The sequence below is a fragment of the Ruditapes philippinarum genome, unplaced genomic scaffold, assembly GCF_026571515.1.
Source record: "Ruditapes philippinarum isolate M1 unplaced genomic scaffold, ASM2657151v2 ctg937_1_1_1_1, whole genome shotgun sequence".
Taxonomy (NCBI): Eukaryota; Metazoa; Mollusca; class Bivalvia; order Venerida; family Veneridae; genus Ruditapes; species Ruditapes philippinarum.
In genome coordinates, this window is record NW_026861665.1 from 509,382 (window position 1) to 524,414 (window position 15,033).

General features: G+C 32.5%; 1 protein-coding gene across 1 annotated transcript; it reads right to left on the reverse strand.

Annotated features, from left to right (window-relative positions):
• Positions 1–4,767: 4,767 nt before the first annotated feature.
• Positions 4,768–7,805, reverse strand: LOC132716454 (large ribosomal subunit protein P1-like). The gene is made up of 5 exons (XM_060699739.1): positions 7,605–7,805; positions 6,899–6,959; positions 6,145–6,276; positions 5,501–5,560; positions 4,768–4,847 (listed from the first exon to the last, which is right to left on the reverse strand). The coding sequence occupies exons 1-5, from the start codon at positions 7,674–7,676 to the stop codon at positions 4,834–4,836; spliced, it is 339 nt and encodes a 112-aa protein (XP_060555722.1). The 5' UTR covers positions 7,677–7,805; the 3' UTR covers positions 4,768–4,833.
• Between the last annotated feature and the right edge of the window lie 7,228 nt (positions 7,806–15,033).

Consider the following 15,033-nt stretch of genomic DNA (forward strand, 5'->3'; position numbering starts at 1 on the left):
CGGGCCTATGATGCATTGAGTGAAAATAACCTAGTTAGCTATTTCCATGTGAAGAAATACATGTATATATGACAGATATGTATATTTAGCTCCATGTATATATCTATAGTAGTTAAAGAGCTAGCTTAAGGCATTAGCAATTTCTCGATCGTTACCAAAAAACTACGGTGAAATTCAATTGTAAATTTATCCATTTCAAACTGATGAGTCATATACATTTTCATACAACATAATTATGTAGTGATGCAAATAATAAATACAGTAATATAAGTAGTACGTAAAATGGGATATATTCTAGAATTAAGCATTTATTTGGGATTTTAAGCAATTTGAAGAAACAATTATAAACTACATTACATATTATTTATGTACATAGGATTTGACTTTACAAAGAATTGTAATCTGACGTGTTTTTTGGTAAAATTTTCATTTGTATTTTTTTATATTATATACGAAATACATGATTAACAGTAGAAAGTGCAAACTCGAGAAGTTTGTTCATAACTTTTAATATGTAAAATATATGGCATATATATTACTTCTCAATTAGCTTGAACAAAACAAGGTTGTTCCTTGGTGAGTAAGAGAAAGAAACAACGATAGTAATAATTATAATATAAATGATTTACAGGGGAAGTGAAAAGATAAATACCATAATAATACTTGTATTATCAGAACTTTTAAATGTTAATCCACAAGCAAAAGTCAAGGTACACAACTTAACATGCTAAGCAACATTTCTGTAAATTTAAGTTTCATGACCCTAGGTCAAATACTTTTTGAGCTATGTGCGACACAAGTTGAAAATTGCACATTTTTACTAAGTCAAAGGCAATAACTCTAACAAAACAGAGCAAATCCACTAGCGAAACCCCTTATGCAGCTTCACATGCTGAGCAACATTCCTAAAAAGTTTCATAACTCTAGGTCAAATATTTTTTGAGCTTCGCGCGACACAAGTTGAAAATTGCAAGTATTAAGTCAAAGGCAATTACTCTACAAAAAACTGATTGAATCCACACACAAAATACCCAGGTGCACAACATCATATGCTAACTAACATTCCTGTAATTAAGTTTCATGACTCTAGGTAAAATACTTTTTGAACTACGTGCGACACAACATGAGAACGGACGGACGGAAGGACGGATGGACAAGGGTAAATCTAAACACCCCCTATATTTGGGTGCACAAAAACCTTCTGCTCTTTTAAAGTGTATTCTAACTTAAACTGCAAATTCTGTTACAAAAATTATTGTTTAGATTTGAAAAAAAAAGACTTCCAAAATGGTCTTGACCATCATCAAACTATGACAAGCCCGTTATGTCTAATATATTGTACTAGAAGTAGGTCCAGTATAAGTTGATAGCCCTGTATGTGATAGTATAGTAACTTCTACAAACATTAAACTTTTACATGTACTTTATTTGTTTAATCAATATTTTTTTTTGTTTATTGTTTTTTTTATTGTAGTATGATGTATTATTATGCAGGATAAAAGTAAGTAGTGGTGAGGTTTTGGTGTATGAAACAACAGTGACTGATGTATTTCATGTTTTATTCAGGTCTAGAAGAAACCTATAACAAAACGAAAATATTATATTAATAACAAAGAGAAATAATATACAACAGACAATTTATATATTACATATTTCATAATTACAATAATGTCAATAATTACAATACTCGTAAACATTATCAACATTTCACAATTACAATTAAAATAAATATATACATACCAGGTTCTGTAATAAGAAATCAAATATAATGATGTGTTACTAAGAAATACTGCATTCCAGAACCAAATCAGCTAAAAATTACTTTCATACAAAATCAATCATCCATCACTCAACTTGAAAAACCAGTTCAATCACCCACAAGAAAAGCATTGATGCAAAGCATCAAAGGAGACGCCAAAAAAATTTGATCAAGTTTTGCACCTCAATACTTAACAAAATATGTGTACTTTATAGCAGTACCATTACATGTGACCTGGAGGCTAGGCCCAGTTTAAGTTGAAACTTAAACCAAGAGGGATAGACCCTGTCTTGCCAAGATGCAAAGACAATTTTTAGTCAATAAACAAATCACTTATAAGAGTCATGCCATAAGAGAGAATTTCTTCAGATTTATTTTACCAGATACCATGATACCTGAGTCATCAGCATATAATAAAAGCTTATTGCAGACATGTCATTCACATCTATTGGACATAAAAGAGGACCTAAAATGAACTTCAGGGGAACACCATAGGTACTCGGGGCAGTAGTAGAATGAGTACCAGACACATCCACCAGCTCCTGTCCATCAGAAATAAGACTTGAACCATGTAAGAATGTCATTACCTATGGCAGATGCTAGAAGTTTCACGAAGAAGAAGAAGAAGAACTTCTTCATGTGCAGTATAGTGTGATCAACTGTATCAAATGCCTTTTGTAGATCTAAAAGTATCATGCATACAATAATGCATTTGTCCATTTCAAATTAAATACAATCTGTTAAATGAATAAAACATGTGTCAGTTGAAAAACCACTTCTAAACCCTGACTGAAACTGCTTTCCCATGACTCGAACCCATGACTGTCAGAAGATCAACTGAGCTATCCGGCCGGCTACACATTTCCTCTTTAATAATGAACAGTTCTAAACCACAACATATTTCCCCACTATATTGATTTGTGTCCTGGAATTCTGATGTTTACAGAGCATAGTGAATTAAACTCAGGGTTATATGCAGTCACAGGATGAGAAAAACTTTCAGCTTGACCTGAACTCGAATCTGTGACCCACAGAATAATGTACCGTGGCTGTAGCGATGTAGCTATCTGGCCGCTTACACATTTTCTCCCCTAAATAGTGAACAGTTCTAAACCGTGACAGATACTTTTAGATTTTTTAATTAACAGGTAGATTAATTCTTAATTTAACAAATAAGAAAAAAACTTACATACTTAGATTATAGTCTTAATCAAAATAACAATTTATATATTGTATAATTATGTTTACTAAAAAAAAACGGCTTATATCATGTGATTTAAGATATACTGCCCTCCTATAACTATTTTGCAATAGTTTAAACAGTAAAATATAAAGAAATATAATGCAATTCTGCACGAAAATAATAAATACATAGTATATACCTCCATACATAGGCCCCATATGAAATTTAAAATATTAAGACGCTCGTACACGTGTGCATATTGGCACCCATATTTGGTAATTTTTCTTATACCTGTACATGAGGGAAGTAACTGATATAAAGTTTAACATTTAAGCTTGAAAGAGTTACTTACCCGCAATTCAAGTTGACTATATATACGCAACACAGAATTGTTTTTCCAACAAAAAAGCTGTAGGCCGCTTTAATGATCAGTTATTTTGCATGAAAAAAATTGAACCAGACTACAATTTAGTAGACATTTTACAGTTTTGATTTGTTTCCCATGTTAATCCACCCAAGTTATGCCTGTGCAAGTTGATACAACTTGTCAAAAAAACTTGAATTATAACTCTTTTCAATTCTTAGTAACGGCATCGTGATACGAAACATGGTCGTTCCCAAAATGGCAAAGCACAGGTTCGAGTATCATAAATAAGAATTACGAACAGGTCGGACCGTGAGCAATGGCCATTTTACCCACACCCTGCTCAAGACATAAGTTATTTACCATCCTAGACTGCTAATCGTTCAGGATTTGATATGAAAATTGATTTTTCTTTACTCTAAGGACAGATATCTTATATTGAGCGCACTGCTCAGTTACTTATTGCAAATGTTTTCTTCAGTTAGTTCAACGGTAAAATCGTTAACAATAGGGCCTTGATGCTCCTGGATACATTGCAAGTAATAGTCAAAATTTTATTTCATCTGTGCACTGCCAGTCAGATATAGACTTCCAGAATTAAGAACATTTGTGGTTTTCCTAGGTACAAACAAACTTTTACAGTTACAGCATACCCATAGACCACTGGAATGTTAAAGCAAGTGTACCTTGTGACTAAGAAATTTGTACTGTTACAGGGTAACAGTATTTTTAACAGTATAAAATCTGGTCACATAGCTAACACCTCGGGGTAACAGTATTTTCTTCGGGATGATATTTTTACTGTAACCGAAATGTTATTTATATTCTATACAAGCCTTATTTAGTGACCCCTAGGATGAACCCAGGATGCAACTAGGACATGGTGATACTTCATGCGAAACATAAGCTCTAGGCAGTTCTGCAGATGTTGTTTAAGACATTTTTTCTATACAAGTCCACATAAACAAAGTGATCCATGGCAGGACCAATTTTGTCCCCAGGGTCATTACTTAGGTAACTTTTGTGGAGGTCCACTTGGCACTGCTACATGTCAAGTATCTTAACTTTGGACATTTGTAGTTTTTAAGATACTTCAAAGATTTCAGGTTTGTATATTTTTAGTTCCTGTGGGCTACTTATGCATAGGACTGAAACCATAAATGGTCATCCAAAAATTATTGCTGTGAAGTTGTCAACATCAGATGTTTCAAGGAACACTGCTATCATAAAAGCTCAACTTGCGAGATCTTTGTGTTCAGGTGAGCTAATAAATAGACGAGTTAAGACCACTTTGCTTTCTGAAGGGAACACTTGCTTAATAAATTCGCAGTATGTCAAAACTGATTTTGATTAAAGAACTTCCTTTCCTACTTTCTGATACAGTTCAGAAGTTTTTTATCATGGATCAAAGCTTGCAAGTTGATGAATGAACTTTAATCCAAACAAAAGAGTAACAACAAATTTATATGGCTTTTTCAATTTTTTTCTTGCTTACATGTTACAATTCATAACAATATTCTGTAACTTTTAGTCGAAGAGACCTGAAAAATAGAAATTTATGCAAATAAGTTAACCAAAATTCTATAAATACTTTCAAATTACAATTAATTCACATGACAATGTTAATGAAATTAATGCTTACAAAACACTAACCTACTAAGTCGTTGAAATTATATTAAGAATATCTAACACATAGCAAGTATGATAAGCTGCTCTATCCAGATAGTATACGGTCTAGTATTAAATGACAAGTCAATATTAACTGTTTTGAAGAATTTGAAAAATGGAAAGATTTCGTTAGACAAGATATATAACTTCAAACAGAAAGTTGATTAAGAACTTTTATAAATGGTATAGAGGTATAATAAGGTATAATTTTAGTTTAAAATTTTGTTGCGTTTAATGTCACATCAACACAGTAAAGGTAAAATGTCAGCTGTCCAGCTTTACTGGTGGAGGAAGACCTCCGGTACCCCTGTGCATTATTTCAGGCATGATCTGGCACCAGGGTAGAACCACCAACATTTTTAAGATATTTAATTTTATGCAAAAGTAACATTACTAAGGCAGTTATAACACTTGCCATGTCCTTAAATTCAACTAAAGCTGAAAGGAAAGACAAGAGTTAACTTACTGCCAAATTTATGAGTATGAAATTAGAATATTAATATAGGGTCATGTATAAAATACTTACCGAATCCCATGTCATCATCAGATTCCTCGGACTCTTCTTTCTTTTCTTCCTTCTTCTCTTCTGTAAACAAGATTAATTCAAATTAATATTTCCTAACAATATATTGCCTGATTTTAATGCAATAATTAACTTTAATGTATTTCTTTATGCAACAACTCTTGAATATACACAAACGTTAGTTGCTTACTAACTTTGCCCCTTTGTGTTTTCAGGCTCAAAAAAATTACACATTACTCAATTAAAATTAAATTTGAAATATGAATCTGACATCAGATTTAGTCCTTGGATGTTTACATTTGTATTACCATGGTGCTTTAATTACAATTTTTTTTTATTATATCAGCAAATTTTACATTTGTTATGTATGGTTGATAGTGTCAGCATCTAGAATTATGAGTCATAAATGACATAATTTGCCTTAAGTTTAGGATTCAAAACTTTTTGAATATTTTTTCCCCAATTTTGAAAAACATGCAGAATCTTCCAAATTTAGCTAGACTCATTTTCCCAACATGACTGCAGTAATATCAACTACTCCACAGCTATTTCCTAGGCCTCTGCAAGTCATTTGGTCTAATTGTCAAGGATAACTCTAAAATAATTATCAAACAAGACAGGAAATAACTTGATAGCACTTTATTTACCTTTCTTTTCCTCAGCTGCACCACCAGCCGCTGGGGCTGCTCCACCGGCTGCTGGGGCAGATCCTGCAGCACTTCCAATGTTTGTTATCAGTTCCTTCACGTTTACGCCTTCAAGTGCACGGGCAAACAAACCTGAAAATAATATAAATGTATGATCTGATATGTAGGCTTTAAAGCTGATACTCATTTTATCCAAGAAATACTGAATAACGTATAATGTATCATTATTGGCGGAGGATGGCCATAAAGTAGTAGACAACTGACAGAAAACAAGTTCTTGAAATTTTAATAAGGGACACAATAATTTTTTATCAATATAGCACCAGCAAAAGTAATGTTCCTTTATCAGCACTGAAATTTATTGGTCAAAACGCCCAGCATTCTGAAGGCATTCTTGCCTCAAGAAGAGAACTCTAGTCTAATTGAAATTCTGACATGGTTCATACAGCACTCAAACAAACACAGCTTTCAAGGAGATTTCTTAGACTTTCTCTCAGTTTGAGTTAATTCATTAAGTTAAAGATAAAATACTCTTTAAAAGGCTCTTTATACAGAGTACAAGAAAACTGCAAGCTACTTTCATCATTTTAGTACTACCATGAGCTCACACCAACTTTTTTGCCACTTGCACAGAATTTAAACCAGTACTAGCAGTTTGAAACTGTAGTAGTTCTCAAGGTATGTGCACACTTTGAAATAAGTATCATGCCAGAGTAACATTAAATGATGAAATGTACAACCCTTCATAACTTACCTGGCCAGTATGGCTCCACTGATACACCAGCAGATTTCAAAATGGTCTGGATCTTGTCAGCCTGAAACAATTAAGGTAAAATAGTAACAATGTTGTGATTTTGACAGCCTGAAACAAATTTTAAACATTAAAGAGACCTTGTCACACAGGGCCAGAAAAATCCGTAGTCGGTATAGCCCAGATTGTCCAACAGCCTATACGAACAAGACTGAAGTGAAAATTTTTAAAGACTAAACTTATGTAAATATCATACGGACAAATTTAAAAATTGCTTGCCTTCACCTAAAAACAGACAAGCAAGTCAAAATCAGATTTTGACAGCCATGGAGAAATTTACATTGGCGAACTACATATTCTATGGAACCTGTTTATAATATCACCAGGATTGGTTAATTGCAGTCAATTAGCTACACAATATTCAATCCACTGTCATGTACAAAGATATTTCGTATCGGCAGTATCAAATCAACATTACACCTGAAGCCAGTTGAGTGCTTGAATTCATACTTACCGATACCCGTTTCAATAGAGCCCTGAAATTATATTATCACAAGCAACCAATGTGTGTTCTTTAAGTAAGATGTAATTAAACAAAGTGAATTCATCAAATGTTATGTCATATTATATTATCACGATTTATATACATTAAAAAACGTGCTCTACAAAGTTAAAAAAAAACACCGGGATATCATTTTAGGTTATTTACCGTGACTGTTACTTGGTCATCAGCGAGGATGAGGGCAGCGTAAACGCAAGCAAGCTCGTCGGTAGAAGCCATAGTTTCCTTCTTTATAAAAATTTGTTGTGGATGCTAGAAAAAACAGTGTATGTCGCCGGATTTGGCCTTAGCTCAATCGAGAATAGTACACTTTTCTTGCGCAACGGATGTGAAAGAACGACTTCCGGTTACTGGTACCCTCAATTCTATTGTAAGCAAGGAACCTTACTAGTGCGTTTGATTTTCATAAGATTAATCGTCCTTTTAAGATCTAATCGGTCACTCTTAGCATTACATAAATATTTATCTGAACTTGTGATACATATTACTTACGTAATGAACTGGCTAGCCATTCTGTTACCTCTTCTGTCAAGCTATTGAAATTTGCTTAACAAATTGCAGTAACTTTGTAAAAATGGACAATTTTGAGTCATACTATGAAAAGAATACAACTAATTAATGACAACATAAGCATGTTGGATAATTCATGTATGACATTGATCTTCAAACTTAACTTACCTTAACTGACATGGTCAAATGCAAAATTTGAATTTAATTATGTACACAACAAAAATGTGTTCTCATTAAAAAAAAATCCTTCAAGTGTGCTACAACATAAATTTATTTTTTGATGTAAAATAAAAAAAGAGTTAAACGCAGCCTCCACTCATTTCGTTATGTTTCCCTGCCATGGCCATATTAGTCGACTATGGCCATATCAAAAATACTATGCTTCAAGAAAATAAATGGTTTACTAATCACTAGTAATCAGATTAAAACTAGAAAATTGGCAATTTGGTGAAGCTATTTAAAAGTGATTGTACGATTTGGTATGCATTTGTGTTTATTTCATTTTTCTCTTTTCACTGCAATTCATAACGATTAATGAATAAATATTTAATTTCTACTGTCGTTTGAATATTGAACTGAAGGTTCTTGTTTTCAAGACTGACAGAGGTGATTTGGTTGGGCCAGACTCACTATATCTAGTCCTATTATTTCCATACAGAACAACGTTACTAATTTCCTTTTTTCCTAAGACATGATTCATCTTTTTAATTCAATGGAAAAGATAATATATATCTCCTCAAATGGTTAATCTTATGTCTCTTCATTTTAATTTTATATTACAGGAATAGAACTGAGGCAGATTTAATGCAAGTTCATTATCTAGAATTCTAGTTAAATTGTTTGAATTGTGTTTTTCATCAGCTTTATTTTTAACTATTCTAGCATTTCTAGTTGCTTAATGTTCAATTATGTTTGGCATTCAGGGTTATCATTGTTTTGCTTGTATTGTTTATTTGGTGGGGTTTAGTGGAATTAATTGTTGTTTTGACTTTCAATAATATTTTTTATCCACATAATAAGATGTTGTTTTGTGGGATTGTTTGATCTTTTGATGTAAGTAGTTAAGTATATATTATATACATGATCATATTTTGTCAATTTCTAATAATTGCATCTAATTATTAATACTTATCAACGTGTCCGATCCATTACAGTAGTAAATGTTTTTATGCTGTTTTTATCCCTTCATGCCCTTGATTATATACACGCCCGTTTAACTCACAACGAGTGAAAAATGTCCATCGGTTAAAATGTTGTGAGCAACTTCCGTTCCTCGTTGTGAGCACCCGTCTAGGACGTTTGACACGATAAACAAGGTGAGTTTTTCATATTTTTTGAAGATTACAGACATTTATGTAAAAATATCGGAATGCAGTTAGCTAGCGATGTTATTTCTGAGTATGCACATGTAAAGATATTGCCTATTGGTCGACAATTTGATGGAAATACCGTGCGACGCAGTCACTCGGGGTAGCTGGGGGAAAACTGGAGACAACTTCTCTCCGGACCAAATTTAACATTTGAAAACGTCGATTTGGTGAAGTTTTGTGGCATTCTAACCTTAAACAGATGCCCACAAGTCTTCAGCGTAAATTATTACATGAAAGTCTTCATAGAAACGAAGATATACCCTTATTTGCTTTAATCCTCGTTGTGAGCACCATAACCTCGTTGTGAGCAAGACAAGCGCAGTGCGTGTCTGGTTTTAATATGTTATTCAGATGGTGAAAAAGGGGCGTCCGTGGCTGAGTGGTTAAGGTCGTTGACTTCAAACCACTTGCCCCTCACCTCCCGACAGGGACTTTGATTCTTTCATGTGAGGAAGCTATCCAGCTAGCTTACGGGAACGTCGGTGGTTCTACTAAGGTACCTGTTCGTGCCTGAAATAATGCACGGAAGGGGCACCTGAGGTCTTCCTCCATGAGTAAAGCTGGAACGTCGTCATATCACCTATACTGTGTCGATGTGACGTAAAACCCCAAAACAAACAAAAGATGGTGAAAATATAATTTTCAATCTACAAAGCAATTAAAACGTTTTTGCACAGCAGCATTTCTTTGCAAGACGTTGCTGCATATCCCGAAGGGAGGCATATTAGTTTTGAACTGTCCGTCCGTCAGTCCGTCAATCCGTCCGAAAACTTTAACATTGGCCATAACTTCCTCATTAGTAAATGATTTGATCATATTTGAACACAACATTCCTTAGCACAAGACCTTCCTACGGGGCCTGTATTTTTTCCTTGACACCTGAATGCCTTTATCTTGAAGGTCAAATTGTCCAAAAAACATTTAAGATTGGCCATAATGTCCTTATTAGTAAATCAATTTAATTCATATTAGGCACAACACCTCTTTGGACAAGGCCTTCCAACTGCAGTACTATTCTTTTTCAGTGATTGGACATGGGGTCGTTCAAGGAGAGACCGAAGCGAGGAGGCATCAAGTATGTACTTGCCCTGGTCTGAAAAAGATAAGAACTACTAGAAAAACTGTCAGTGATGCATAAAAATCAAAAGAAAAGTTCTGGTCATGTCTCTTGCAAAAACATTCTTTTCAGTTAAACACACTGTAAAATTAGCTAACCCAAAATTGTACCAGTGGTGAAACACCTAAGAAGTCAAGAAGATTTCTTAAAATGTCACTATTTCATGATGAAAAATGCTATTTAAATGTCAAACACAGACTGTCATGAGCTTTCTAGGAAAGACAGTGCAACTAAATCATGAAAAATGCTCGTGTACAGAGCAAACAAACGCTTAGAACTATTTGAATCTGTTATTATATGCGACTATCGTTTTTCGCGGAGGAAATACTTATTTTTGTGTATTGTAACTTTTTTAACACTTCACTAGTATATTCTTAGCTTAATAGATAATGGTAAACAAAAAAACTACTTATACCTACAATTTTGCAGATGTTTTGCTGTTTTGTGCAAATGGGGTGGTGAACTAATAAGGGAGGTAAATTATGTATTTAATTGCATATACTTCGTGTTGCCCAGATTAACATAGAGGGCAGTCTGTTTGATATAAACATGCATGTATTTTTCCTGATTTTTTATTCATGTTAGACTGGACCAAGTTATGTAGACAAAGAATAGAACTATTGCAAAGAGAAACTATTGTGAAAAAGTTTTGATTGCTTTGGTAGATTGAAAATTGTACTTCTCCCCACTTGAATTACATATTAAAAACCAGACACGCACTGCGCTTGTCTTTGCTCACTCCATACGAGGTTTATGGGGACAACGAGTGGGTATGGTGAGCACGCACTGTGCTTGTCTTGCTCACAACGATGGTATGGTGCTCACAACGAGGATTAAAGCAAAAAAAAGGTATATTCTTTCCTTCCTTTCTATGAAGACTTTCATGTAAATAATTTACGCTGAAGATTGTGCGGCATCTGTTTTAGGTTAAAGAATGCACAAAACGTCACCAGAATCGACGTTTTTCAATGTTAAATTTGGTCCGGAGAGAAATTGTCTCCAGTTTCCAGCTACCCCAAGTGACTGCGTCGCACGGTTATTTCCATCAAATTGTCGACCAACAGGCAATATCTTTAACATGTGCATACTCGGAAAACACATCGCTAGCTAACTGCATTCCGATATTTTTACATAAATGTCTGTAATCTTCAAAAATTATGAAAAACTCACATTGTTTATCGTGTCACACGTCCTAGATGGGTGCTCACAACGAGGAACGGAAGTTGCTCACAACATTTTTACCGATGGACATTTTTCACTGGGTCTCCCTAATTACCGACAAGAACCGTCAGGAACCGACAAGAACCGACAAGAGCCTATATATTACAAATAAACAAATACAAATGTGTTTTTATGATTGTTAAACATGCAGGGCATATATATTTTTTATATTTGATAAGGTTTTTCTTGTATTTTTATAGAAAATTAAATATATGCGTACCGACAAGAAAAATTCGAGTGCAACGCGTACTGTTACTGTTACGTTGACACCGACAAGAAAGATTTGTTATTTCCAATCTAATATAAATAATATAATCAGTTGCAAAAGTTGTGGTCAGAAATATCTCATAAACATGTTTCAACCTTATCTGTAGTCATAAAATAGTTTTTCATGACATTGCATGAATGTATATGCAACAAGACAAGAAAAAAAACAGGGATCATGCGTAATGAAGATTTACCGACAAGAAATTGAGAACGAGCTGTAGTGTAGATGTAGAACATGTATATAATCTTTTTTTTGTAATGAAATAACTTTTTAAGACTTTAAACTTTCATATTTTAATGCATATAAGAAAAAATATTTGTGTTTATTCCATTTAGTTTTTTCAAAATATATTTTTAACAAATCGATTACCGACAAGAAAAAAACAGGGATCATGCGTAATGAAGATTTACCGACAAGAAATTTGAGAACGAGCTGTAGTGTAGATGTAGAACATGTATATAATCTTTTTTTTTGTAATTAAATAACTTTTAAGACTTTAAACTTTCATATTTTAATGAATATAAGAAAAATATTTGTGTTTATTCCATTTAGTTTTAAAATATATTTTAACAAATCGATTACCGACAAGAAAAAACAGGGGGATCATGAGTAAATGAAGATCTACCGACAAGAAATTGAGAACGAGCTGTAGTGTCGATGTAGAACATGTTTATAATCTTTTTTTTTGTAATTAAATAACTTTAAAGACTTTAAACTTTCATATTTTAATGCATACATGTATAAGAAAAAATATTTGTGTTTATTCCATTTAGTTTTAAAATATATTTTAACAAATCGATTACCGACAAGAAAAAAACAGGGATCATGCGTAATGAAGATTTACCGACAAGAAATTGAGAACGAGCTGTAGTGTCGATGTAGAACATGTTTATAATCTTTTTTGTAATTAAATAACTTTAAACTTTCATATTTTAATGCATATAATAAAAAAATATTTGTGTTTATTCCATTTAGTTTTAAAATATATTTTAACAAATCGATTACCGACAAGAAAAAAACAGGGATCATGCGTAATGAAGATTTACCGACAAGAAATTGAGAACGAGCTGTAGTGTCGATGTAGAACATGTTTATAATCTTTTTTGTAATTAAATAACTTTAAACTTTCATATTTTAATGCATATAAGGAAAAAATATTTGTGTTTATTCCATTTAGTTTTAAAATATATTTTAACAAATCGATTACCGACAAGAAAAAAACAGGGATCATGCGTAATGAAGATTTACCGACAAGAAATTGAGAACGAGCTGTAGTGTAGAAAGAACATGTATTTAATCTTTCTTTTGTACTTTTTTTCAGTTTTTGAAGAAATATGATGACTTAATTCTCACCACTGAGAAGAAAAGACGGACATCATGACGTACAAAGATGTGATGTTATGCATTATACGCTTGTATTTGTTTAATGAAAAAAAAACCCATTGAAACCTATTTCGACCACAGGTCTCATCAGGTTGTGGTTCATTTCTCCACTAGAAGTAAAGAAATAAACAGAGATATCCCCACTATAGGTTTTAATATTTTATTATCATAAAACTTACGGGCAGTTACGCCACGCCAGAGGTTGCAGAAATTTTTAACTTTTTTTTTAAATTTAAAATTATTTACATAAGTTACAGCACTGAAAATGTATTGTAGCTTAAATTGATAATGTTTGGTAAAGATAGGCAAATTATTGTGTATTCATATGCTTTTTAAGTAATTTCGTATCTCAAATTAAACATTCTCACATCACATAAACCATTATTTTATAGTCAAGTATATAATTTTTTATAATATAATTCATGTCATGTGTCATTTATGTATTATATGTTGTATTTGTATATTTAATATGGTGATTAGCTTTTTATGCTTAAACCAAGTAATAAAGTTTCTGTTCTGCTCAATGTACGAATTATCTCTTCTTTCACAGCTGTTCATTTCGAAATTGTTTTCGCACCTTTTCACCCTTAAAGTTTTCACAGCTTTGATTCAATTAAATCGCTCAAAGCTAACTGAGTGAGAAACACACGCGCACAAGCTTTAATTGAGTAATATCAATCAATTTTGTTTGAGCAATCAATTTTGAAATTTGTACTTGAAAAAAACCGAAAAAAAAAATTTTGGGCCCTGAATATGTTATATGTATATATGCTAATACAATAATTGAATTGAATTTATGTTTTCGTCCATTATTTTATTTTAATTCTATATCCTTATTGTATGCTTTACCGATGTATTTGTGTAAAAATTGTAAATGGATTATAATTGGATAATTTAAATGGCAGGTATGTAAAACTTTATATATGAAATATATTTTGATACAGTTATGAAATACTATTATTTTAAACAACTATAACTGATCACTTTCATTAAATATGTTATATCTTGCCTATACATAATGTCTCTTTAAAGAAAACATGAAGCATGATAATATTTCTTGTCGGTACTGTAGGCATGAAAACATTTCTTGTCGGTAGACATGAACACATTTCTTGTCGGTACAGAAATAAATGCCTAAATGCAGGATATTTTGTAATCAATGACAACGAAATGTTTTAAAATTATTTATTGAATAGATAGGCTGACAATAAATTATTTGAACACATTTAAAAACCTACGCCATTGATAGCAATAATGAAACTTCTTGTCGGTATCCGCGAATATTCTCATATCATCATTCATTAATGATGATATTCTTAATTGAATTAGAAAACATTTAACATAATAATTATTATTTATAATACAACATAATCTTAATAAAAATAATTATGATTTAACACTTATACACAAATTCTTAATGTAATATCAATGATACGAAGATGGCCGAGTTCTTGACGGTGAGGAACTGAGACTGACTTCTTGTCGGTATAGATATTTGCCTATAAACATGGTTCACAACGAATTTATTATGTTTTTAATGTAAAAAATATTAGGAATTGTTATTTTTAAATGATGAAGAAGTGAAATTAATTCGTATTTTCCTATTTTTACTTCTTGTCGGTTCTTGTCGGTTCCTGACGGTTCTTGTCGGTAATTAGGGAGACCGTTTTTCACTCGTTGTGAGTTAAACGGGCGTGTATATAGCTT